The following is a 25793-nucleotide window of genomic DNA, read 5'->3' on the forward strand; positions in this document are numbered from 1 at the left end:
TTACATATCTGCTCCTGGAATGTGGGGTATCTCATTTTTACACCAAAAGGGCCTGTGGGCAAGCAGAGCTGAACAGTTACAATTTCTGTGCTCCATTTCTTCTGGGCATTTTCTCACAGCTTGACTTTCCTTTAGCATCTAGCAGATAAATGTCTGAAGATGAATATGAGGAACTAAATTGATATGTGTACCTCTCCTCTCACTACCACTCTAATTTTGTGTATATGTTGCTAGTAAACTTCCTTCTTTATGTATAAACAGGGCATATTAATAAAATATGGTAGCCTGAGGCAATTCATTTGGCCTTTAGAAGCAAGAGCAAATATATTAGCCAGAATGGAATTAGTAAATCCAGTATTCACCTCTGTTGAATTCCTGTGTTTATTACATAGGCTAGACAATGACTCTCAGGACAAAAATATCCTAGAAAAAAAAAAGAAACTAGAAAGTCATCCAATGGCAGGGTACAGACCACCCAAAAAAGGTGGCCTGCTGACGCCTGGGTTTCCGCCAGAGGGAAGCCTCAGCTGTCAAACTGCGAGGCTTCCCATCGGCGGAAAAAGAACCCACAAAAAGCGGGTTCTTTTTGTGCCGTGCTTGTGACGCCCACATGCGCCAATGGTGCACTCATGATGTCACAAGCACGGCGCGATGTGTGGACGCTATGCGTCCATCACGTCGTAATGGTGGCGCCTGTGTAGACAGGGGGCTGCCATTTTGCCACCGCCAGTATGTACTAGGGTTAGGGAGTGTGTGCATGGTGCACGCTCCCTTATCCTACTGACGACAACGACGCACCACATTTTGTCCGTCTGTACTGGGCCTATATTACTAGCAGGTTTCTATAGCTATCTACACAGAAGGCAGCCACATTGAGTCCAGTAGAGATTACTCAGAGGTAAAATGAGACAATTGTACCATCATGCAATTAATATATAGTCAACCCTCCATATGCAAGGATTCTGCACCCATGGAGTCTAACAATCATGATTAAAAAAATAAAAAAAAATCCCCCAAAAGGAAAACTAAGTTATTTATCATTTTATAGAAGGTATACAGTTTCACTATACCACTGTATATAATGGACTTTAGCATCCATGGATTTTGGTATCCACAGGGGGTGGGGTGGGGGGTCCTAGAACCAAACACACATGCATATTGATGACCCACTGTACAACTGATACAAAACTAATGGAAAAGATTGATTTTATTTTGCACAAATTGTTCCATTTGCTAAAGCAGTTAACAATACAAGGGAAGCAATAAGTAATCAAACTGTGATACATTGTTTTCTCAAGAGAAAGCTACACTAAGTTTAAAACAAAGTGGGCAAAATGTGGTCTTTCAGATGTTGCTGGACTGCACCATAGCCAGCATAGAGAATAGTGAAAGGTGCTGAGAGTTACAGTCCAGCAATAACTGGAGCACTGTGGTTTGTCCACCCCAAATTTAAAACAAATTAAAACCCTAATGGGTATACAATGACCTCAAATAGATGACTCAAAAGGACTGCAATCGGGTCAATCCGAGGGTGGGACAGGCACATGATGCATGCCCCTGGATTGCTCTAAGGCCGAGCAAAGGCTGCACCAGGGCAAATAAACACAGCCCTAAACTGGCCATGAAAGGAGTGGTTTCTTAACATTCCTTTTTGTGGCCCATGGAGAACCACAGTGGCAGGCAACCTTAGGACCATAGCGTCTGGTTGCCACGTTCCCACGGCAGTCCCAGGGCAATCGGGGACTCATCTGCTTGAGCTCAAAATCCCATTTTTCCCCTTTCAAGAGGATAATAATATTTTTATAGCTACAGGTAACAAACCAGGGTATTTCTTTGCAACTTACCCCACCTACTCTTTCAAAGTGAGATGCATCTTTTCTGAAGTCAGTCAATGCACTGTTAAAATACCATGTGAAACTTACATCCAGCAAGGGATCATGCTGGACTTGACATGGCAAGATTACACTTTCCCCTACAGTAACATCCATGTTTGAAGGTGCCAGAGTTATCCGGGTTGGTTCTGTAAAGGGCAGGAGAAACAAATTTTAGTTTCTGAGTTACAAATGTTAGTTTCTGAGTTAAACACAACAACAGCTATAATTTACTACTCAATTCATATATACATTTAAATGTAATGGAGTGAAATAGGTGAGTTTTGCTCCCCTTCCCAGGCACATTTGAACTCAAATCATATTTTCAGGAATATTAGAAACCATTTAAAACTGAACAATTAAAATGCCATCACTCCCACACCTGGATAGTGGCAGTGACTGACTTCTGGGGATCTCCCCCAAATCAAACCCTGTATCACAGCTCATTGAATTTTGTAAAGTCTCCAACACTGTGTACCATGGGCTAAAGGGGTGTAACAGTGAACAGTGACCAAATTATCAATGGGGAATTTAATTAGCTCAAGGTCACAAGAGGAGGCCTGTTACCACACCTCAGGGATCGCCCCTTTGATCTGTATACCAGGAACTAGAAATCCAGAAATGAGGCAGAGGCTCTAAGTACAATCAATGTCTCTTTTATTGGAAACAAGGATTCAAACATACAGGCACATACGCTTACACATTCATACAAGACTCAGGAAATAACGTAGTAAATGTGGGATAGATATTAGGCTTTCTAATGGAGATACTCACCTAACGTAGAAGTTGGTGGGTCCAATTTGTGTGTGTAGGTTTGCAGGTCTGGTTAAGCAGACAAGTCAGAGTGAGAGAGACTGACTTTTTAAAACTGACATAGCTCTTGGCTGCCAGCAGTGAATGACTGGCCGCAGTGAATGGCTGACCACCCCTCCCCAAATTTGGGAGACCCTTTAAGGGTTTAACTGGATCTCCAGACAAAGGGTAATCAAAGGAGACTGTTTGATGTGTATTTCACATCTTCCCCCAAATGTTTCATCTCCCCAAGTTTCTGACAGACCAGGGACCCAAATGGCTATGCAAATGTTATTCTTTTGATTCACTTGGCTCCTCCTCAGTCACAAAGAGAGACACTTCCTTGAGACACATGATAGCATCTTTCCTGATAGCACTTAGCAGCTCCTTGCATAATCTCATCCATTTCCAGGGCTGGGAAAGGAAATTCGTTTACATATCAAAACCTATGGCTTCCCTTTTGTTTCAGTGGGAGATCACATGCTAGAGCCATATAGCTGCTCAGCTCAAGATGCACTTTTAATATCAAGATGCAGGCCAGAGATTATAATTTAGATATATTAAAAAGGTGTAGATCAATGCCTATCAGGGGAAGCTGTCACACTCTGGATCTATCATGAGATGACATAACTTGTTGGAAAAGGCAATAATACTTGATAATGTGGGACGTAGTAGCAAAAGAGAAAGACTGAACTAAAGGTGGACTGTTTCAGTCAAGGATACTACAGTTCTGGGTTTGCAAGATGACCTGGATAGCTGATGATGACGGTGTCTTGGAGCTTCTTACATTTTCCATAAGGTGAAATTGACAGCATCAAAGGGGAAGAGATGGTAACAAAATGTGTCTGCCACCTCAGCTGCCTAAATCTAGATCTATTAACAGATTAGTTGAATTAAACCAAACTACTAATATATGATTGATATAGATTTCTTAGACAGTGATGAGCACTAGAGACACCTGTGTACTACTGGATCCCAACTTTGGTATGAGACATAGAATTTAATATTGGGAAAATTCTCATCATTAAAATCATTTCATGCAAATGAACTGTGAAGTCACCAAGATACACTTGACATATCAGATTTCATGAGGCAGTCTTCAGAAATTAAGTGAAGCCTCATGTTCACCTCCAAACAGTATACGTAATGTAATCTGATAAGGTTTATTTTGGCAAATCCTTGCTACTTGAAAATATATGTTAAAAAGAGAAAAGGTAATGGCTGCATTAATAATTCTTAACTCTTACAAATCTGCCATCATAGAACAGGGAGAAATACACGCTTGATGAAACCAATGAAACCTTTTAAAGAGAAAGTGCTGCAAGGAAATCAAGATGTAAATATATTTCAGATCCCAGGAGAAGACTGAACAAAATGATAACCAGGGGATATAAAGTGTGGCTCTGTTTTTGAGTGCTATGAAAAGAGGAGTCTTTTTTTTTTTGTCTCAAAAAAGCAGGAAAATCCACATCATTGCCTTTGAGAAACACTTCCATTCCTTCTTACCTTTTAGTAAGGAAATTTCCTGATCTCTTTTTAAAGCAAAAATTATTTCTATTTCAAGAAAGACTTAAACACTTCTCATCTGTAAATGTAGGGTCAAGAAAAATATAGTCAGCAAAGACAGATATTTTATACAACTGTTTAGAACCAGATTCGAACCTTGGCACTAGCCAATTGGAGCAAAGCCAAGAAAAAGTGGGGGCTGCTCCCAGGAGTGAATATACTAGAGGGAAGAGCAGGTTTGAAAGGGGTTGATGTTTCATGTGCCCTGAGGCGTGAAGAGCCATTGAGGCTAGGGTAGGCTGCTGTGAGGGGATGTTAGAAAGAGTTTTAGGTACCCAAGAAAGGAACAAAGAATGTCCTTAGTTAAATTGTTGTAGTGTCCCGTGGGAGACACAATGTTTGGTGTCTAATGGAGTCACAGGTAACCAGAAGAGTTATAAGATATAAAAGTTTAATAAAGGTTCTTTGAGAACTTAGGCAAAGCACTAGCCTGGAGCCGAAATTAGGGCTCAGGAGAGCGGAGCATCTGCACACTCCCGAGCCCTACCATGTCATAATGGCTCACCCCCATCCACACGGGGCCTGCCATGATGACATATGGGCGGCGCAGTGTTCAAATGGTGCTGCACCACATGGACATCATCAGCATATGCAAAGGCACCAATGGCCTCCTTGTAAGAAGACGTGCCCTAAGAAGAACATGCCAGATGTGGGTCCTTTTTAGGGCTCCCAGAAGCTGTGCTGTTTGGTTGCTGCAGCCTCTGTAAGGGGCAAAAAGGAGTGGCATCTCGCCTTCCCTTTTCCCCCGCCTGTGTCCCCCCCCCCTTAGTCTGTAAGGGAACATATATAAAGCTATAAAGAAATAATTACAAAGACAAGCTAAAGAAACTTTTAAACTGTGTAATTAACAAAGTATTTTTACACCATATCCATTGTGAACACCATCCATTAGAAGAGATACTGTATTCAGCCTGACTTGCAAATAAATTTCTTACTTTGTTTCAACAATCAGTTGTCTGAAGTGATTTCAGAAACATATTAAAATGCTACCAACATTGAGAAAAGTCTTTTAGGCCTGGGATTCATTAGGAAGTGTGTGGCTATCAGAGAATAGTTGGTGTAAAGCTGGGGGGAAATTTGAAACCCAGAAAGTTGGCATCTAAAGAGAGTTATAGTGCAGGAGACACTTAAGAGAGTCCTGAGTTTGAGTCTCACAATGATGAATTGGTGGGATAATGGCTATCACCTTCATATAGGGTCAAGCAAAACAAACAAACAAACAAACAAATGGCAGCAAAGACAGATATTTTATATATAACTGTTCAGTGATCGAATCAGAAAATAGCCATGGAAAATTGCTGAGAATTTATAATCTGAAAGTCATAGATCCAGAGTTCCTGTGACTGGAACCCATTCACAAGATGTTCTCACCTAAAAGGTGATTTTTGCTGATGTGTCTTCCCTCTGGAGCTCTCCCTAAGATGCTGCTTTGGAAGGTAGAGGCCCTCTGGAAGAATATGAAACAGGGCTGCAAGGGGAAGGGGTAGGGTCAATGATAGATACTTCCCCACTAGAAACCTCTGCTGAAACACTGAAGGTGAGGACAGGGCTTCTGTACCTTCAATGACTGCATAGAAGTGGGTCTTCTTCCTGAATCTGCTATTTGTACACACCTATTAAAGGTACAGGAGCTACATCCTATATTCTATTTGGTAACCTTATCATCTATTGAGAGAGCCCTTATTTTAATGGAAAGATTTCTTTGGATTCAGCTCTCTGAAGAATCTTGCACAGAGAGTATGTATTGTAAGAAGTCAAGCATAGGAAGCGGTATTTCAAGTCATCTTAACAAGAACACAGATTATATATTTCACATGAACTGTGCAGGCAATGTCATTAAAATGGGAATTGAAAATAGAAACTCGTCTTTTATAAATGTCTCAGTCCTTACAATTTGCAAGCAAAATATAATTAGCTATCTAATTACCTGTAACTAATAAGCTGGTTGAGCTACTAGCTTTTCCAAACTGGTTCTCTGCCAGGCAAGTATAACTTCCAGCATCTGATTTACTCACATTAGCTATTCGGAGGCCTTCATCTTTTAACAATGATATTCTAAAAATAAAAAAGATAAAAAATAGTGTAACTTTCCTGAGAGAAAGCAGCATATTCTTTAAACTCTTTGATTTCAAAATTTACTCACCATATATGCAAACAGCTTCCTCATACATTCCTATAATGTTCATGAGACAGTGTAGTAGACAGGGTACTAGTTTGTCCTCATCATCCAATTACATAACAAGAGATTTGTGTGGCAGCTTCAGCAACTGGCCATGTTATGAAACTCAGCCCCACATTCCCATATTTTAGTGATAGTGAGGACCAAAGAAAAAATCTTGAATGCATACAGCAAGTAACTATAAAACCAGTTTTGAACAAGTGGGTTACAGGCATATGGAAAGGGCAGCAATCACATAACATGAAAGGAGGGGAGAATGTAAATGTTTATTCACCAGTATGACAAGAATCTAAATCTCCTCCTGCCATGTAGCTAGAATGCAGAGAATAAAATCCAGTTGGTTCAAATGGTATTTTGTTAAAATCACTTCTGCACTCTAGCCACAAAAAAGTGATGAGGAGATTGATCATGCTGGTGAAAAACAGACATAAGACTTTCCTCCTCGTGCACAATGTTTTTGACAAGAAAGCCACCTACAGTATGCCTGTAATTAGCCTGATCCAACATGAGTATTTAGCAGCATGTCATATATTTTGAGAAGAACTGTTTCTACCTTGTATCTATGTAAATCAAACACAACAAAAGCCATATTAAGGATATTAAGGCAAGAACAATCAGGATAACAGTGACTTGGAGTCCCCAGATGATATCTGTTGGGGAAGGGGCATAACTTTCTAAGTCAATCTGTCCAGCTCTTTAGGTCATAATTATGGCATTCAAAGTCCCTTCTGCATTTGGGTAGACCAATTCTGTGAGAATGGCCCCTTTCATGAAAATTCTGCTTTAAGCCCAATTTAGGTATTCAAATGTTGTTTCCAGTCCAGTGGATAAAGTAGACTGCAAGTGCACTGGACAAAGGAGCAGAGGCATCCAAGCTGGTTATACATAGGTGGTATTCTATCTTTGCCTTGTTAACTATAACATACATTAAATGCAATAGTAAGATGTCCACAAAGGGGGAAATTGGGGGGAGGTATGAAGTGTATGATTAATGCATGACACTTTAGAAGCCAACTTAAATGACACTGCAGGCAGAAATATAAGACTTCAGAAATCAGTGTAAATATAATTATTTTAGCTTTCTCTAGTAGCAACATAAAACATGTCAAATTTATTGCTTCCTCTGAGAAAATTGTAATAATTCAACTGTGTGGTATGGATGACAGATATTTCCATCAGCATTTATAATACATAGTGTTTTAAAGCCCACACACATTGCCTATCTCTGCAGCATGGCAAATTTAACTGAGTGCCTTACAGTAGGTTGGACAATTGGTCCATCTTGCTTATCTTCCAAAATCAGACAAAATCAGGTGTGTTCAGGATGAAGAAGGGCTTGTTTATCAGAAAGAATGGGCCTGATATGACCTCAGCTAATCATTCCTCAACTATTTTCTGTCTCTGCTTTATACCAAACTATGTTAACAGAAGGCTCCTAAGAGTTCATGAATGGTGAGGGCAGAAAATGGCCTTGGCTTTACTTTCCCCCCCTCTTCATTTATATCTTGCCCTCTTTCCAAGAATGTCATGGTATAATATATGATTCTTGGTCATCCTATTTGCTTCTGTAGGTGAGGCCATTTCTCAAACAAGTCTCAGAAATCTAACACCCCCCCCCCCCCCACACACACACACAATAACTTGTAGTTATGGGGCGATTTCAGTTATTCTGATATCTTGTGGGAAATTAGCTGTGTTAAGGATAGGACCTCCAATAACTTTCTGATGTGTTTTTCAGATAATTTCCTCTTTTGAAGAGTGCAGGAAGGAACATGATGAGCAGAAATCACGGACTTGACCCTAAGTAACAGGGAGGAATTGGTCACTGAAATCAAAGCAGCTGATACTTTAGTGAGGGGAAGGATGGGAGAGAACATGTAATGCTAGAATTCATGGTTGTGGGATAGGCCAAGAAAGTGTATATTCAAACCCAAACCTTAGCTTTCAGGAAAGTTGATTTTACTGAGCTCAGAGAAATACTAGGGTAGAGATGCTAAAAGGAAAAAGGCACCCAGCATGTGTTGGATTTCATGAATAAGGAATTGCTTAAATCACAATCATAATATATTCCATGGAAGAAGGAAAAAAAAACTGGTAAACATTTGAAAAGGCCAATGTGGCTTCAGAGGACTGGAGATGAGCAAACATTGCCCCTCTCTTCAAAAAAAAAAAAAAAAAAAAAAAAAAAAAAAAAAAAGGCCAATAATAATAATAATAATAATAATGAAGATCCAGAAAACTACAGACCAGTCAGCTTAACCTCCTCAATGCCAAGAAATATATTAGAACTGATTATATAGAAGCCTGTTTGCAGGTGTTTTGATAACAGTACAGTGATTAGTAGGAGCCAGCACTAAAAATAAAATCGTGCCAAATCGTGCCAAACTAATCTTTTCTTTTTGTTTTCTTTTTTGGATAGGTCAATAGTCTAGTAGATGGTGGGAAAGCTGAAGATGTTATTTGTTTGGATTTCAGTAAAGCATGTGGTAAGATCCCCATTATATTTTGTTTCACAAATATGGAACAGATGGAAACATCATTAAATTGACACATAATTGGTTGGAAAATCATGCTCAAAGTAACGTTATCAGTGGGTGTGCTTCAAAGTGGAAGGAGGTATTGAGTGAGTTGCCACAGGGTTATGGGGCTAACACTCTTCAATATTTTTATCAAAATGATTTATATAATGGTATGAAGGGAATCCTTATCAGTTTTTCAGAAGATACAAAACTAGGAGGGTTAGCTAACACACTGGAAGATATGAACAGAGTTCAAAAGGACCTTGATAAACTAAAAAAATTGGGCTGAAATTAATAAAATGAAATTCAGCAGAGACAAATGCAAAATTCTACACTTAGGCCACAAAAAACAAATGCATAGGTATAGGATAAGGGATACTTGGCACAACAGTACTACATGCACAAAGGACTTTGAGAATATTGTTGTTTAGATGATGAACATGAGTCACCAGTGGACCAAAGAAGGCAAATGTTACCTTAGCCTGCATTAATTGAGGCATAGCTTTCAAGTCAAGGGAAGTAAAAGTCACTGTATATTCTGCACTGGTCAGGCCACATCTGGAGTATTGTGTTCAGTTCAGGGCACTTCATTTTCAGAAGTATATAGATAAGTTGAAGAGAATTCAAAGAAAGGCAAAAATGAAACATATGAAGAGAATTTCAAGGAGCTAGGAATGTTCCGCTTGGTGAAGAGAAGACTGAGGGGTGACATAACTGCACACTTTAAATCCCTCAAGAGCTGCCACAAAGAGGTGGGTTCAGGATTGTTCTCTGCAGCCTCAGAGGGTAGAAATCCGACAGAATTGGATTGAACATAGAAGGAATTTCTTCACAGTGAGAACTGGGCAATGGAATCAATTGTTTAGAGAAGTGAAGTCTCCTTCTCTGGATGTCTTTAAAAAAGGTGAAATTACCATGCAGGAAATCACAATCAAAGCATCCCTGTACCTCAGAGTACTTTCGACTCTATGATCCTATTTCTAGGTACCTACAAAGGACAAATCCTAGTATTCAATGGGATGGAGCCTGGGCAGGTAAAGTGGTTATCAGAATGCTTTAATTGCACAGTGTGTACACACCCCAAATCAGGAAGATATGTTTGCCATTAAAACTGAACACTGATTCAGATTCTTAGTTATAAAACACACTGAAGAAATAATCCAGTTAGAGACCAGTTTAACTGCCCTGTCTCAATGCTAGAATTCTGAGAAGTGTAGTTTTGTGAGTCATTTATTAGCTTCCTCTGACAGAAAGCCCTAGTACCACAATAAACTACATTTCCCAGGATTCCCTAGCACCGAGCCAGGGCAGTGAAAGCAGTCTCAAACTGGATTATTTCTGCAATGTGTTTTGGACCTACTGGTATGGCCACTACTAGGCTCATTTTAGTCCTTCACGTCTTGCTTGGACAAGTTAACCAAGTGCCTGGCATCCCCGAGATGGAAATGGTGGTGGTGTCCTTTTTTCATTTTTAAACAAATAGGCTGTACAGTGGCTTGCCAACATTTTTTCAGCTGCAAGAGGACAAAGTGGCAGGGGAGATGGCTGTGACAGTGGGGAGGGAATGGACTGGGACAAATAAAGTAGGTAGACCAGATCCAGCATTCAATATGGTCATCTGCCAGATTAGTTGTGATGAGTGAACACTTCTTTTTATATACCTATATCTTTATCCTAAATTTATATGGAAAGTGTCTCCTTACTTCATCTCCTCCCAAACAAAACTTGTATTAAAACTTTAATCAAATAGATCAGTCAATATTTGGGAAGGCTAGAAAATGTTGCTTCAGGGACAAGATCTTCCCCACAACTGTCAGTTCAGCATCCTTGCATTAGTGTATGCTGTAAGATCTGTCTTTGCCCTCCAGGGCACCTTTAAAAGCAGCTTATAAAAAGAATTGAAAAATGACTGATACATGCCATATGCCTAACAGATTATAGCAGTATGTGGTTTAGTTGGCACTATAAACATCAGCAGAAGCAGAGAAGATTATACACGGTGTGGTTATTATATAAGCTTGTTCAGTTAATGCCCTCTATAATCTCACATTCTTTTTAGAGGTTTCTAATGGTGCACATGTATCGCTTTGCCACACTGATGCAAAATAATGTTGACAGCTCCACTGACATGGCAGAAGAAAGAAAAAAAAAACAGTATATTAAAACAATGCCTATTGTTTAATTAAAATACACAACTTATAGAGTACTTTCAGCAATTTGGAAGTCAGACATGTGCCTAAGATAATAAGGGATCATGGCTGCTTAAAACAGCCTATATTTAAGAATCATGCATTTGAAATTACGCAAAGCAAATCTATGGCAGAACAATGTACTGTCAGACACATCTTTATTGGTAACGAAAAAAGAATCCATCCTGCTATGTTTCCAACTATATAGGGAATGAATATACCAAAGTTAATTTAGAGAGGAAACTGTGACATATCTGCTGTCTAATACATCTTTGAAATAGGAGACAGTCTATTTTAAAGATATTTAAATTGGTAGGATAAAAGAATGGAGAAAGAATTAGATTCCAAACTAAACAGCTATAGCAGTCAGGAACCACCTTAACTGTCATGGTACCATCCTATCGATTCTTGGGATCAGTAGTTTTGCAAAATGCTTAGGATTCTCCACTAGAGTACAAGGGCTGTTTTACACAACACAATATAGTGTCATAATTCTACTTTAACTGCTGTGTTTCCATCCTATGGAATTTGGGGATTTACAGTTTAAGGAGTGGTATTCAGAATTCTCAGCAGAGGCCTTCAGTGTTTCAACAAACGGCAAATCCCCGGATTCTACATGATGTAGTCATGACAGCTAACATGGCATTGTAGTGCTATAACAGTCCACAGTCTTGGTTTCATTTTTGATTCCTCCCTGTCCTGTGTCCCCCAGGTTTTCTTTATAGCATCGCTAAAATTCAACTGTTTCTTTTAGCCTCCACCACCAAGATTCTAGTCCATGCCTCAGTAGTCTCGCATCTGGATTTCTGCAACCTTCTTCTGGTGGGCTTCCTCTTTCTCATCTTCATTCAGGCTTGTGACCTCCCTGATTGAATCTATCCATCGGGTGACTTCCTCTCTTTCTAACTTTCCTAATATTATTGTCCTTTCTAATGAGCCATGCCTTTTCATGATGTGGTCAAAGAACGACAGCATCAATTTCATCATCTTGGCTTCCAGGGAGAGTTGAGGCTTAATCTGATCAAGGACTCATTTGTTTGTCTTTTTGGCTGTCCATGGTATCCTCAGCACTCTCTTTCCCGGATGCCACTAGGGTTGTCTAAGCTGCTTCTGCGGCAATTTTTAAAAGTCAGACATTCTGACTTCTAAAAAATGGCTGCAGAAGTGACTTAGACAATGCTGGCTGCATCCAGGAAAGACCCAGACAGTGATTCAGCAATGATTTATGTGTGATAGGAACTGGCTGCCTCCTGCATTAACACTGAATTCAGGAAAGGTAAGCCACTCTTTTAACCCGATACAACAGGGTCCTTAATAGGCTCCATTTATCTAATAGGCATGCTTTATGTGGGACCAGATTTAAATCCAACTGCACACCAGTTCCACTTTAAAGGTTCACTAATATTTTCAAATATTGTGGTGGTAGAACATGTATACATCGATTATTTTTATTTCCTTTTGCCCCTCTTTTAAAATGTTAGGTGTCAGCAAACTAAGGACATTCTATAAGAAGATAAAATTGCTTGTAATCAAAACAAAAAATAAGAGCATAAATTGGGATATGTCAGTGAGTACAGAAAAACACCATTTTCTTTTCAGCTCATAGTCATGGTAACTCACAAATTGCTTTATATATTTGTCAAGCCCTTCTTCAAAGGAGCTAACAAAATAAGGTCCCTATTGATATGATAATAAACAGAAATGTATTGCTTTCCAGCTGACAAAATTTTAATAGACAGGGTAAGCGGAAAGCTAGGCTGAAGCTACCTTTTCATACATCAATCAAATTCCTACCAAATTAAGCTAGACTATTCAAGAAGAAAGGCTGGAAAATTAGTCCCTTATTGATAGTTGTGGTAAGTAAAACATATATATATTATTTTCCGGTTCACGGTTTCAAACCATAAAGCAAATTTAAGTGCAAGTGACTTCATTTTAATTTTGTCTCAGGCTCATCTCACCAGTGATCCCTATCAAGGCCATTTTAGCTCTCATCAGATTTCATTTTCTTCTTCTGTTTGTATATTTGATATGAGTTCATCAGAAATTCTTTGCAGCATCTTTAACAAGACTTAGTATTCACAGGCCAAAGTGAATAGACTGGAAAAAGGCCAGGATGGCTCCATCCTTGCTCTCCTTCTGCCATCAAGTCAAAACATTTTTATGCTGTCAGAATGTTAAAAACTGGCAATGCTGGGGGTTTAATGTTATGTGTGGTCTGTTTTTAAGATTTGAACATGATCTTTGAATTTTACTGTTTTTAATGTTTGACGTTCCACCTTTATGAATTCATTAATCACTTTTTAACTCCTATATTTATACTTTTACTTTGTATAATTTTAATCTGCATTGTTTTTACATATGTTGGGAGAAAGGTGGGATATAAATGAATAAAATAAAATAAATAAAAGTGCCACTGAGAATATGAGTGAGGGGAATGGAATAACTCTTTCTGTAAAGGATAAAAACAGTAGTTTAAGCATATTTCACTTAAAGTCCCATAGATTATCCATCTTGTTAATCAGCAGCCCAAATTCTCTCTTATTCAGGAACTGTACTCCCACACAGAATAAAACATCTATCCACACCAAGATGACACAGAGGAGATTATCACATGGGGACGGGATAGGGATGGGATCATTCCCCCGTCCTTATTCTGTCTTTGATAGTGCGAATGACAGCTGACGCAAAAGGCTTTCACACCGATCCTGTCATTAAAGTAGCATTGCGATAAAGGCAAATTCCATGAATACAAAATACCAACTAATGTCGCCTTAATTACAGGTTAATGATGGATTATTGACAGGATCAGCATGATTTCATGTGAAAGCTTTGGAGCCATTGTTGTCATTCGTGCTGAATGGGATACATGTGAACAAAATGTGAAAGTCCTTCCTACGATTGAGTGGGAAAGAGGACAATGACGAGAGAGGGATGGGACATCCCTCATGTAAATCTCCAGAGACTGAGGGTTTGATTCCCTGCTTCTTCCTGGAAATTCACTGGGGCTGCTTTTACACTGCTTTAACTGCCATGGCTCAATGATATGGAATTCTGTGATTTGTAGTTTTGTGAACTATGTAGCCTTCTTTGTCTGAGAGTTCTGGTGCCACAACAAACTACAAAACCCAGGATTCCAGAGGACGGAGCCATGACAGTTAAAGAAGTGCCAAATCACATTATTTCTGAAGTGCAGTTTAGACCTAAGAGATGAAGGGAAGTGGGTCTTTATATCTTCTTTCTTCCTTCTTCCTCCAAACATTCCAACATTCAGTCCACTGCACCACACTATCTATTTTTCACATGGTACTACAAAATTAATGAAGGTAGCATAGCACTAGTGATGCAAAATGTAAAATAAGTGTGAATTATAAAAGCCACTCATCTGGGGTTTGTTAAACACAGTCTACCCCTTAATCAGCACAAAGCAAGGATGTGCTGGACACTGTGCAGAGTATTCTTGTTCAATTGGCTGCAGTAGGAACTGTCAAGGAATCACAGCTTTCTTTGCCAATGTTTCTTGCAGCACCAGGAAGTGGAAATTCACTGAGGATTACTATTTTTGAGTATTATTTGCAACTGCAGGAACTACTGTTTTCCTAGCAAAATCTTCATACTTTGAGAGAAGAAGGGTTCCAAATAATATTGAACAATGTTTTTTTAAAAGAATGTCAAGTGCAGCAAAAGCCATTTCTCATGCCCCAAATGCTGTAATTGGGGACATTCTGAACAAAAGTCACATGTGGGTGGTTTATGCAGAAACAACTTTTTCTGCATATAAAATAAAAAAAAAAACATTTTTACAGGTGGAATAGTATTATCTACACAGAAAATGCTATTTCACAGGGGAAAATGCTGTTTTCTATGCAAAACAGGTGTGTGTGAATTTACTGCAGAATAAGTCTTGAATTGTGTATAGGCTTCAAAGACTATTTCTTGCAGAGAGAAGAAAATTGATGAGATTACTGATTGCTCCCTTTAAGAAGAAACTTAGTGAAGAATTACACCTCTAGCAAGAATTCTTTGTATAAAATTAGACTTTGTTTCCCTTTGTCCAAGACTCCTACTGTTTAAGAGTCCATGCAACAAAAAGCAGCAGCAATTTTAATCTCCATAAAAAGCCATGCATGTTATCTGCACAAAGAATGAGATCATAAGTGCAAATACTCTTGTCAAAAATGTGTGAAAAACTCTCATCATCTCACTACTGAGAAAAAAGAAATAGAGGTTTCTTATTCTCCAATTAGGATTTACATCCCTACTCAGAATAATAAAAAAGAGTAATGAAAAAGAAAACAGTTACTTCAACTTCACAAAACAGTTAGGTTTCTTGACCACAGCTATGAAGCAAAGAGGGGGCTGCCCATGACTAAATCCCCATGTTTGATGGGGTTTTGTGTATGTGTGTGAGAGAGACAGTTTTCTTATTCTTATTAAGAGGGATATTTTAACCTTTGGTAATTAGCAAAGAATGGCAGCTGCATGACTATGAAGAATAATTAATCATTCCAAATATTACGTCTAAGTACCCAAAAGTCCATCAGCTTGATAACAAGACAAAAGAAACCTAAAAAAGCTCAGTTAATGTCCCTTTGGCCCTGGACACACTGTGCCCAAAGGGGGGGTGGGGGGTGGCGGCCTGTTTTTCTCTGGAGGGATGCCGCAGCAGCCAAATGACATGGCATCCCTCCAGACCAAAAAGAACCCGGAAAAAACTGGTTCTTTTTGGCAAGTGGGGATGACATCATCAGTGCACCATTGTCACACTGTGATGTGTCCAAGATGCAAGCTTGGTGCCCGGAGGTGCGGATGCAGCGCCACACTTGTGTCATGCACATGCGCCACATATGGATGGCACCACGTAAAGATGGTGCCGTCCATATGTGTTAAGGTTCTGGAGCGTGCGGATGCTGTGTGCTCTGGTACCCTAAAATTGGCCACAGGCTGCCGAAAGCGGTGTACTGGGCCTTTATCTTTCCCCTTTCCCTACCTTGTACATATCTGTATCCTTCACTTTTTATGCCATGTTCTCCCCTAAATTAAAAAGGAAAGGTATGCAGAGAATGAAGGACAATAAACCAAGGACACCAACAAAAAAGGTCCATGTACAAAGCAGAGATAGGGTACATTCCTGGTGAGATGGAGATCAATTTGTCACCCAAAACCTGCCAGAAAAATAAAGGGAAGGGGGAAAAGCCATAGGAAGGCCTTCAGATCATATACTTCAAAGACAGATGAGAATTAGACTACTTCCATACAAATGTACTGTATATTATTTTATTCTGCTTTGAACACACTTCACTTTTAATTAAATAGTTAATCCTGCGTTAATCTAATACATTCTGTTTATATGCCACTGCAAGATTTAGGTCAGAAATCCAGCTGCTTCCATTTTCAAGAAACAGTTCCCTCTGGGTTGCTTTCCTATCCAATACAACAATATAAGATCAAGCAGGTACATAAATTTAGCCTGACAAATCTCTGTGTGTGTATTTGTTAGGGAGAGAGAGAAAGAGAATGGAATGTGTTTTCCAGCACTTTTTGAGTTGCTTGCTCCTGCCAATATAAACCTCTTTCCAAAACATGCATCTGAGTTAGAGACTGCTAATGTAACTCACAAACCTATCCTACAGATATCAGAACTATGTCCTACTTAATTTCATTGGCACTTAATCCCATATGTGTTCAGAATTTATGACTAGAAGCTGCATTTACTGTCATGTCAGAGCTGCAGATGACTTTATAAAACCTGGATAGAGTTTGATTTGATCTTTTTGTTCTGAGGTTCCTCTCCCTCCCTACAGCTGGTTTAAATTGCTCACTCTGCTGAAAGTGGAACACCGTTCTTTGTTTTTGTTTTTTAAATCTGACCATGATGGATAGAACAAAACTCCTATAAAGTGTTTATATCTGATTCTTTCTTTTCTGGCAAATAAGTTTATAAAAAAGGCAAGTCAGCACACACACACACAAACACACAGCTGATGCAATGTCTTTCTTTCTTTTCTTTTTTTTAAAGTAAAAAATTAGTTCTAAACTACTTCCCATGTTAGGACAGCAATAACATAGTGGAGTGGAATAACTATGAGAGAGTCCTCCTAATGTTCTGTGCAGTTTCTCCTTAAATAAGAGAAATATTATTTTTGGTGGGTTTTTTGGGATATGTGGACGCATTGTTCTCTGTTCTCTGAAGATGCCAGCCACAGATGCTGGCAAAACATCAGGAATAAACTCTTCTAGAACATGGCCACATAGCCCTAAAATCCCACAAAAAACTATGGATGCCGGCCATGAAAGCCTTTGCCTTCACACAAGGGAAAGATGAATTCGTTGGTAACCACAAAGGAATATTTGAGATTAGATAACCACCTGACAAAAAGGAAGAGAATAATATAAGAACAAACTGTAGTTTTCTGTGCTGACAACTCTGCTTGAACACATCAGACAACACATATGATTATGAAGACTGAGGTGATAATACTACCCCAAAGTTGTGGAATTTCTGCTTCCCAACACCCTGACTAAAGTGAATGAGATTTGTTCAAGACTGCACAGTAGGTAGCCTCAACACCTTCAGGATTTCCACATCCAAGTTTGAACTCCAAGTTTTGAACTTTATGATGATCCCATCTGAACAGAATACTCTTCTCACTGCATCACATTATGTGTCATCTGCAATGTATCAATTTCTAACATTACTCCCACATAAGATTCTTATCTCATTGCCTTAACTGTTTTGCCTTTCCTTTTCCTTTTCAGTAATATAAACTTGGGTAAAGAAATTATGAACTATCTGATCATGCTTTTTTCTGTATCCAGGGACTCCTATCAAATTAATCTTTCCCTCAAACTAAATCACTTTCCAGTTCTTCCTACTTATTGTTCAGAGGGAAATCTTTTCAATTCTTTTGAATCTTCACCTGCCATCCTTCATTTCCCTTTCATATTTGAGCTAGGATGATCAGGACAGCAGGCAACATTCAAGGTCTAAGGGCATTAACATCGATTTATGTAACAACAGCAAAAGATTTCCAGTATTATTTTCTATCTCATTCTTCATACCACAGTCATTGTGTTTTGACTGCTGCTGCAGGCTGAGCACATGTCTCAATTGAACTCTGCACAAATGATGCCCGAACCTAAGCAGTTACAGGTTAATTTATAACAATCCAGTCCTGTACATGAGTAGTTCAATTTTCCCCTTCCAACTCACATTACCTTCCATTTGTCAGCATTGATTCTGATCTGTCAAGGTGCTGCCAGGTTGCTTGGCTTTATTAGTTCCCTTGGCACTGCTTCAACTATCCAGGATAATTTGTATCATCAGCTGATTTGCTATGGCACAGGTTCCTCTCTTCACAATGTGTTTTTCCAAAAACAGGAAATAACCCATTGCTAAGCATGGGGCACTTCTGAATATATACAGAGGGTCCTTCCCCTTGTGTTCACGTCTCACTCTCAGAATATTGCTTGTGATGGTATGATATCACACAGAAAATTCAAAGTAGCACTGGCATTGTTTCTTCACCTATCAATAAATGCCTTAGCTTTTAACAGTTTGAGTTAAACACTCCAATAAACTATTTGCGGTTAAGGTCCTCTGTGTGTGTGTGTGTGTGTGTGCGTGCACACGCACTCACACACAAATTTATGTAAGTAAATGATATAGCAATGCCACCTAAAGATGACCTATCTTCCACTTATTGTACCTTCTGCTGCAGTTTTTGTTTTCTTTTTTCTACTGGTGTAGACTACCAATACACATACAGTCCTGGGACTGCAAGCCCAATGTCACCACTATCTGTCATTCAGATGCTTTTGAAATCCACCATGTTCAGTTTTCCACACAGAGAATTATCCCTGATAATTATCACAAATCTTTCTCATAAGAACATTAGAAGATCCTTGCTGACCTGTCTAGTCCAACATCTTGTTTCATACAGTCCTGCCTGACACCTAAGCAAAGCCACAAGCAGGTTATGAGGCCAATTCTCATTGTTGTTCTCTTGAAACAGAAACAGGCTGAAGGTAAATAGGACTAATAATTAATAATAGTATTTTCCTCAACACATTTTGTCCAATTCAATTTTAATTTGTCTTAGAATTTGTCTTAGAATTTGCCTAGGTTAATGACCAGCACCATCCTTGGTTAATAAGTTAATTTTGTGCTGTGTAAATAATTTTTAATGTTTCAAATCTCCTAATGGCCACCTTGAGTCAGTACACCAGGAGAAAGATGGGATATAAGTAAAATAAGTAGGAGTCCTGGTGGTGCAGTGGTTAAATGTCTGTACTGCAGCCACTCACTCAAAACCATAAGGTTGCAAGTTCAGTACCAGTGAGAGGTCTCAAGCTTGACTCAGGCTTGTATCCTTCTGAGATCGCTAAAATGAGTACCCAGATTGTTGGGGGCAATTAGCTTAACAGTTGTAAACTGCTTAGACACTGCTAGTTCAGTATGAAGTGGTATATAAATGAAGCTGTTTGTTTGTAAAATAATAAAATAATAATACTATCTGGCTGCTGTGGGTCACCTTGGGTTCTAATATTATATGTTTGTGTGTTTGTGGGAGAGAAGATAAATCGTGTCATCTACTTCCTTTACACTATGCATAATTTTATATACCAGTTCCAAATTTCTCCTTAATTTTTTATTTAGCCCAAAGTCTATCTGATGTAAAAAGAAATGGTGGCTAGATACACCAACTGTTACTGGAGGTAGAACACTGAGAGGGAAACGGAGGATGAATGTGAAATTAAGACACAGAATGGAATTTGCACTGGAATGCACAAGCAACTGTAGATGTTTGTATGCATTACCCTGCCCAGTGGGATAGTCATCCTCATTACATATTAACGTTCCTCTCCATGCAGAATCAGTCAACATATATTTTCTTGTCGACTTCTATAACGTACAATAGGAGAAACTGCTGTTTCATGGGATTTATAAAAGAACACTGCATGCACACAAAAAAAGTGTTTGAAAAGACAAATGTTCTGCTGACTTTCCATGAAATAAGAGCATGGGGAGATAAATATATAATAAAAACACTCCACAGAAACAAAGAAGGCAATGGTTTCACACATTCCCAACTTGCTCTGAAAATAGTATTTATAGGATCCAGACTACTAGAAGATGAAAACAATGGTAATAAAAGAAGAGCAGGCTTCAGCTGCACTGATAATTCAGCTGAAGGACAGACATACATCATGTCAACGAGTGAAACACTGATCTCCTGTGTTGCACCCTTCCAATCACTGTGTGATTTTGTTTTCACCTCTGGCAGCAGTGATATAACAAAAACACCCTACATCTTAGTAATTCACACAGCAAATGACTACACCACTCAAACTTAGAGAAGTGCCTGCTGCCATAACTCTTCAGGATTCATTACATTGTCAGAGGCAGCTGGAAATGTGCAAAACTTGTTCCTTTATTTATATTGAGACCTTTTTTCCCTTTGTATCCCACATTCTTTGAGGTATACAGAATCTGCAGAGATTCTTTATATAACTATCTTCTGTCAGTATATTTTTATACTTCCCAAAACAACTGTCATGGAGATCACTCTCCTCACAGATATACACACACATACCATAACAAAACAAAACAAATAAGTGGTAAATAAACTAGAATGGAGCACAACATTATGAACCTGATCCTGTCATTTCGAGGATCTTCCTGTCTCAGAAATTCAGAAGCAGGGAAATTTCTGAACTATTTCAAAGGGGAAAAAAAGGGAAGGGAAGCAACAGCAGCAATAAGTGGGACGGTGAACAAGAAGAGAGAGAAAAGACTGACGTACCAGTATTTGATTACCTAGTACATGCACACTTTTCATTCCACCTTTTATAGTTGTGAGAAAGCTGCTTCACACATACCTACTTCTGAAAAAATTGAATTGAATTGCAAGTGCTTCACATAATTGTGTAAACCTGAATAGCTAAGAATGCTCATCAGAATTTTCTGGAAATAACTCCTGGAAGTCTTTTCCAAAATCATTTATTTAGAGTTGGCAGTTCAGGACTATCCCAGGTCATGACATTTCAGCACCAAAATGTGAGCCCTACAGTTGTGTAGAGTATGCAAAAATACCAAGTCCAAGTAAACAAGGACAATACACACATACACACACTTTGGAAGGCAGTGCTCTTGCTCTAAAATTCTTCCCATCTCTGGGGTTAAGAGAAGAGGAGCCTGGCCCCAACATCTGGGAACACAATTTAGGCCCCAGTCCCAAATGTAACAAAAGCTTAAAATGCATGGGCTAAAAGAAGCAGCTTCCAGGAATTTGGGGGACATGGCATTCAGATGACACACGACCCCAAAGCAGCCGGAAGCCTCTCCAGTGCCATAACCCAGTCCTTTGGACTGGATCAAACAGGAAGTGGAATGATATAGCCCCTGATGGCGGTCAGTTTGGGGCCATGGTGGTGGCCTGTTTTGGAAGCAGGTTGTATGGTTGCTGCAGTCCTGGCATGTTCACAGTGCTGTCTGCTTCATCCAAAAGCCTAAGTACATGTAACAGCATTTACTATTCCTCCCTTTTCACTGTTGTTTTCTCCACACAGCAATTGTAAGCTACACTGAGTTCCATTTTGGGAGAAAGGCAATATATATATATATATATATATATATATATATATATATGCGTGCAAATGTATATATCTCCTATAGGAAGCAGGTAGGGTGAAGCAAAACAAGATTTATGTTTTTATTTATTCACACAATAAATAAATAAATAAATCTTGTTTTGCTTCACCTTACCAGCCCCCTTCTACACACATACCAGCTACAAAGGGGAAATGCTTGTTAATAATAGGGATGCAAATCCTATTTCATTATATCACAGGCGAGCAAATAATTTCCAAAATGTTCTCAAAAAATTTTCAAAATGTCAAAAGTTTTCAAGAATGTTTTCATTCTTTTGTATCTCAGGACTTTTTCACATAGGAAATCAATAAGTTCCTTTTTACACAGAAAAAGGTTATGCATGTGTGTATGTGTGTGTTATCACTGCTGCTGGTGGTGATGGTGGTGGTGGTAGGGAAACTGCAAATATCCAAAACAGCAGGAGCCCATTGCAGTTTTGCCATCTTATGTTGATTTTAAAATGGACAGCACACACGTTATCATCTATTTTTCGATACAACAAGTAAAGGTAAAAGTTAAATCATAGCATGGAAACATTCACAATTTACATGATACCTTTCATTTTCTTGGAGCAGCTCACCTCCCTTTTTCCAAGTAATCATTGCTTTAGGGGAAGCTTTTGGCTTGCACTCAAAATGAGCTGTGCTGCCCATTAAAAGCTGAAGTAGCTTCTTCATTGGATTTTTAGAGAAATCAGGAGCAGATGCTAGCAGAAGAAAAAAATGCATTATTAACTATAAAACACATTTTCTCCATCAAGTTGTCAGTAGACTCCACAATTCTTGTCATTTTCTTCCTTTCATTTATCTACTACAGAATTTGAAAGTGACACCCAAGCCCAGCAAACAGTACTGAAACAGTAAATGTACATTAAAATGCCTCCTAATTGATCTTCAATTAAGCACATGCTTCACTTTCACTTCTCTGATTGAACAATACAAGAGCAGCACTGAATCATGTTAACAGTCTAGCTAAGTCCAGTATCCTGTTACCAATATAAACTGACCAACAGAGATTTGATTTGGAACTTAGGTTTAGTAGCCAATCTAGATTTGAGTGATTTGTTCAAATGTATCAAGTACAAATATATTGTTTCAAAAGGAGAAGCTGAAATCAGCACAGAAGGCTTTCAATGGATAACCATACAGGCTTGCTTCCACTGCAACAGTATATTTTAATTAGGAAAGAGATAAGCAGAAATTACCCACAATGCAGAAATAGAGTTTTACATCTCTTTGAGACAAAGTACCCAATATGTGAACCAAAGAAGCACACCCTGGCTAGATTTCTGGGCCACTGGAAAAGTTCACCAGATTGCTCATACTCCTCAGTACAAATAGGACAGTGTTGCTGTTAGTTGCCTTTAAGTTGGCTTCAACTTCAACTTATGATGACCCCAGGGATGAGACACCTCCAAGACCCCCTGCCCTCAACCCCTCTGCTCAGTTCTCACAGGCTCTGCTCACTTTACCTCCATGATTGAATCTATCCATGTGGTATGTGGTCTTCCTCTCTTTCTACAACCCTCTACCTTTCTAGTGATTCATTGCTTCTCATTATGTGGCTGAAGCATGACAGACACAATTTAGTCATCTTGTCATTCCAGGAAGAGCTCAGGCTTAATTTGTTTCAGTACCAATTTGTTTAGCATCTGTTTCAGTACCAATTTGTTTTGGTTGTTCACAGCACTCTTCTCCAGTACCACAACTCAAATGAGCTGATTTTCTTTCTATCAGCTTTCTTCACTGTCCAGCTCTCACGTCTGTATATAGTAACAGGAAATACAATAGTTTGGACAATCCTAATTTTAGTATTCAGTGTAATATCTTTGCACTTTATGATCTTGTCTAGTTCTTTCACACTTATCCTTCCCAGTCTCCATTGTCTTCTGATTTCTTGACTGCACTCTCCATTCTGATCAGTGATTGATCCAAGGTATGGAAAATCTTTAACTATTTCAATTTCATCATCTTTTAGATTGAATTTATGTAAGTCTTCCATTGCCATTTTTAAATGTTCAATATTAAGCATTCCTTTGCACTTTTTTTTATTTTCTTTAGTAATTGTTCCAAGTCTTTGTTGTTTTTTGCTAGTAGTATGGCACCATCTGTATATAATAATAATAATAATAATAATAATAATAATAATTTGTTTTATTTATATACCGCTATTCCAAAGATCATAGTGGTGAACAGCAAGTAATAATAATAATAATAATAATAATAATAATAATAATAGGATTTATTTATATACCGCCCAATCACTGGGAATCCGAGCGGTTTACAATAGAGGGGATAACAGACAGTTCCCTGCCCACAGGCTTACAATCTAAAAGACACGACACAAAAGGAGAAGGGAATGGTGAGGGAGGGAGGGAGGGAGGGAATCAGGTCCAGCATTCTTCTCTCCCTCTGAGGCCTGGACCAAGGCAGATGGACCGGAGGGAGGGCTCTTCTTCTTCAGGCTAGCCCCTGATGGAACTGGGCCAGCCTACTCTCTCCCTCAGAGGCCGAAAGATGACAGTTAGGGATGGAGGAGCCTCTTTCTTCAGGCCAGCCCTTGATGGTACTGGGCCAGCCTTCTCTCTCCCTCAGAGGCCGAAAGATGACAGTTAGGGAGGGAGGAGCCTCTTTCTTCGGCCAGCCCCTGATGGTACTGGGCCAGCCTTCTCTCTCCCTCAGAGGCCGAAAGATGACAGTTAGGGAGGGAGGAGCCTCTTTCTTCAGGCCAGCCCCTGATGGTACTGGGCCAGCCTTCTCTCTCCCTCAGAGGCCGAAAGATGACAGTTAGGGAGGGAGGAGCCTCTTTCTTCAGGCAAGTAAGCTAATTTGCCCCCAACAGTCTGGGTACTCATTTTAGCGACCTCAGAAGGATGCAAGCCTGAGTCGAGCTTGGGCCCTTTTGCTGGTCTTGAACTCGCAACCTTGTGGTTTTGAGTAAATGGCTGCAGTACAGGCATTTAACCACTGCGCCACCAGGGCTCCATTAATCTTAGATTGTTGATATTCCATCATCCAATCTGCACTCCTCTTTCTTCTGCGTCTAAACCAGCTTTGTGTATTATATTTTCTGCATAAATGTTGAACAAATAGGGTGATAGGTTGCAGACTTGACTGATTCCCTTTCTAACTGGGAATTATTCTGTTGCTCTGTAATGGTAGCTAGCACCTTGCCCTGTGTTACACATCAGGACAATCAAATATAACGGTTGATCCATTTCTTTAAGAGTAAGCCATAACTTTTCATGGTCTATGCAGTCAAAAGCTTTGCTGTAGTCTATAAAGCACATGCTGATTTTTATCTGGAATTCCCTGATGTACTCCATGATACAGCATATGTTTGCATATTGGTCCGTAGTGCCTCTTCTTTTCCTGAACCCAGCTTGCAATTCTGGAATGTCTCACTCCATATATGGAAGTAGTCTTTGTTGAAGAATTTTGAGGATGACTTTGTTTGCATGGGAACTTAATGGAATAGTCTTGTAGTTACAGCAATCTTTTGTGTTTCCTTTTTTGTGGATGGGAATGTAAATTGACAATTTCCAATCTGTGGGGAATTTGTTTTGTTTTCCATATTTGTTGGCAGATTTTAGCTAGAACTAAAGTTGATTCTGTCTCTGTGGTTTGTAACAGTTCATGTCTGTTGCAATGTCATCTGTTTCTGGTGATTTTTATTTTCGATTGCTAGAGTACAGCTTTCACTTCACTTTCCAATATACGGGGTTTGTATTTGTCTGATTCTTTTCCCGATCCTTTCAGATATTTTCTATATACTTCTTCTGTAAATTGCTTCCAAGTTCTTTTTATTCCAACTTGGTTGTATTTTACCTTTTTCTTTTGATCATAGAGCAACCCAACACTTGGTTTAATTTTCCCTTTGATTTCATGGATCTTGTACAAAAGGTATCTTGTTTTTCCTTTTTGTTATTTTTGTTGGTTTCTATTTCTCTCCATTGATTGTTATAGTAATTCCCTTTATCTTTGTGCACTAATTATTGAACAGTTACATTCTTGCTTTGGGTTA

General features: G+C 39.0%; 1 protein-coding gene across 2 annotated transcripts in view; it reads right to left on the bottom strand.

The window, feature by feature from the left end:
* LOC149321331 (contactin-3-like) overlaps positions 1-25793 on the bottom strand; it is a 251310-nt gene that overhangs the window by 35412 nt on the left and 190105 nt on the right. For both annotated transcript variants that reach the window (XM_089519717.1, XM_089519708.1), the window contains exons 9-11: positions 22326-22476; positions 6157-6284; positions 1845-2020 (exon numbers count right to left, since the gene is read on the bottom strand). In XM_089519717.1, the coding sequence (XP_089375843.1) occupies positions 1845-2020; positions 6157-6284; positions 22326-22476 (455 nt within the window). The remainder of the gene's footprint in view (positions 1-1844; positions 2021-6156; positions 6285-22325; positions 22477-25793) is intronic.

This window comes from Sceloporus occidentalis, unplaced genomic scaffold (genome assembly GCF_023333645.1).
Source record: "Sceloporus occidentalis isolate IW3139 unplaced genomic scaffold, rSceOcc1.0.p SCAF_1, whole genome shotgun sequence".
Classification (NCBI taxonomy): domain Eukaryota; kingdom Metazoa; phylum Chordata; class Lepidosauria; order Squamata; family Phrynosomatidae; genus Sceloporus; species Sceloporus occidentalis.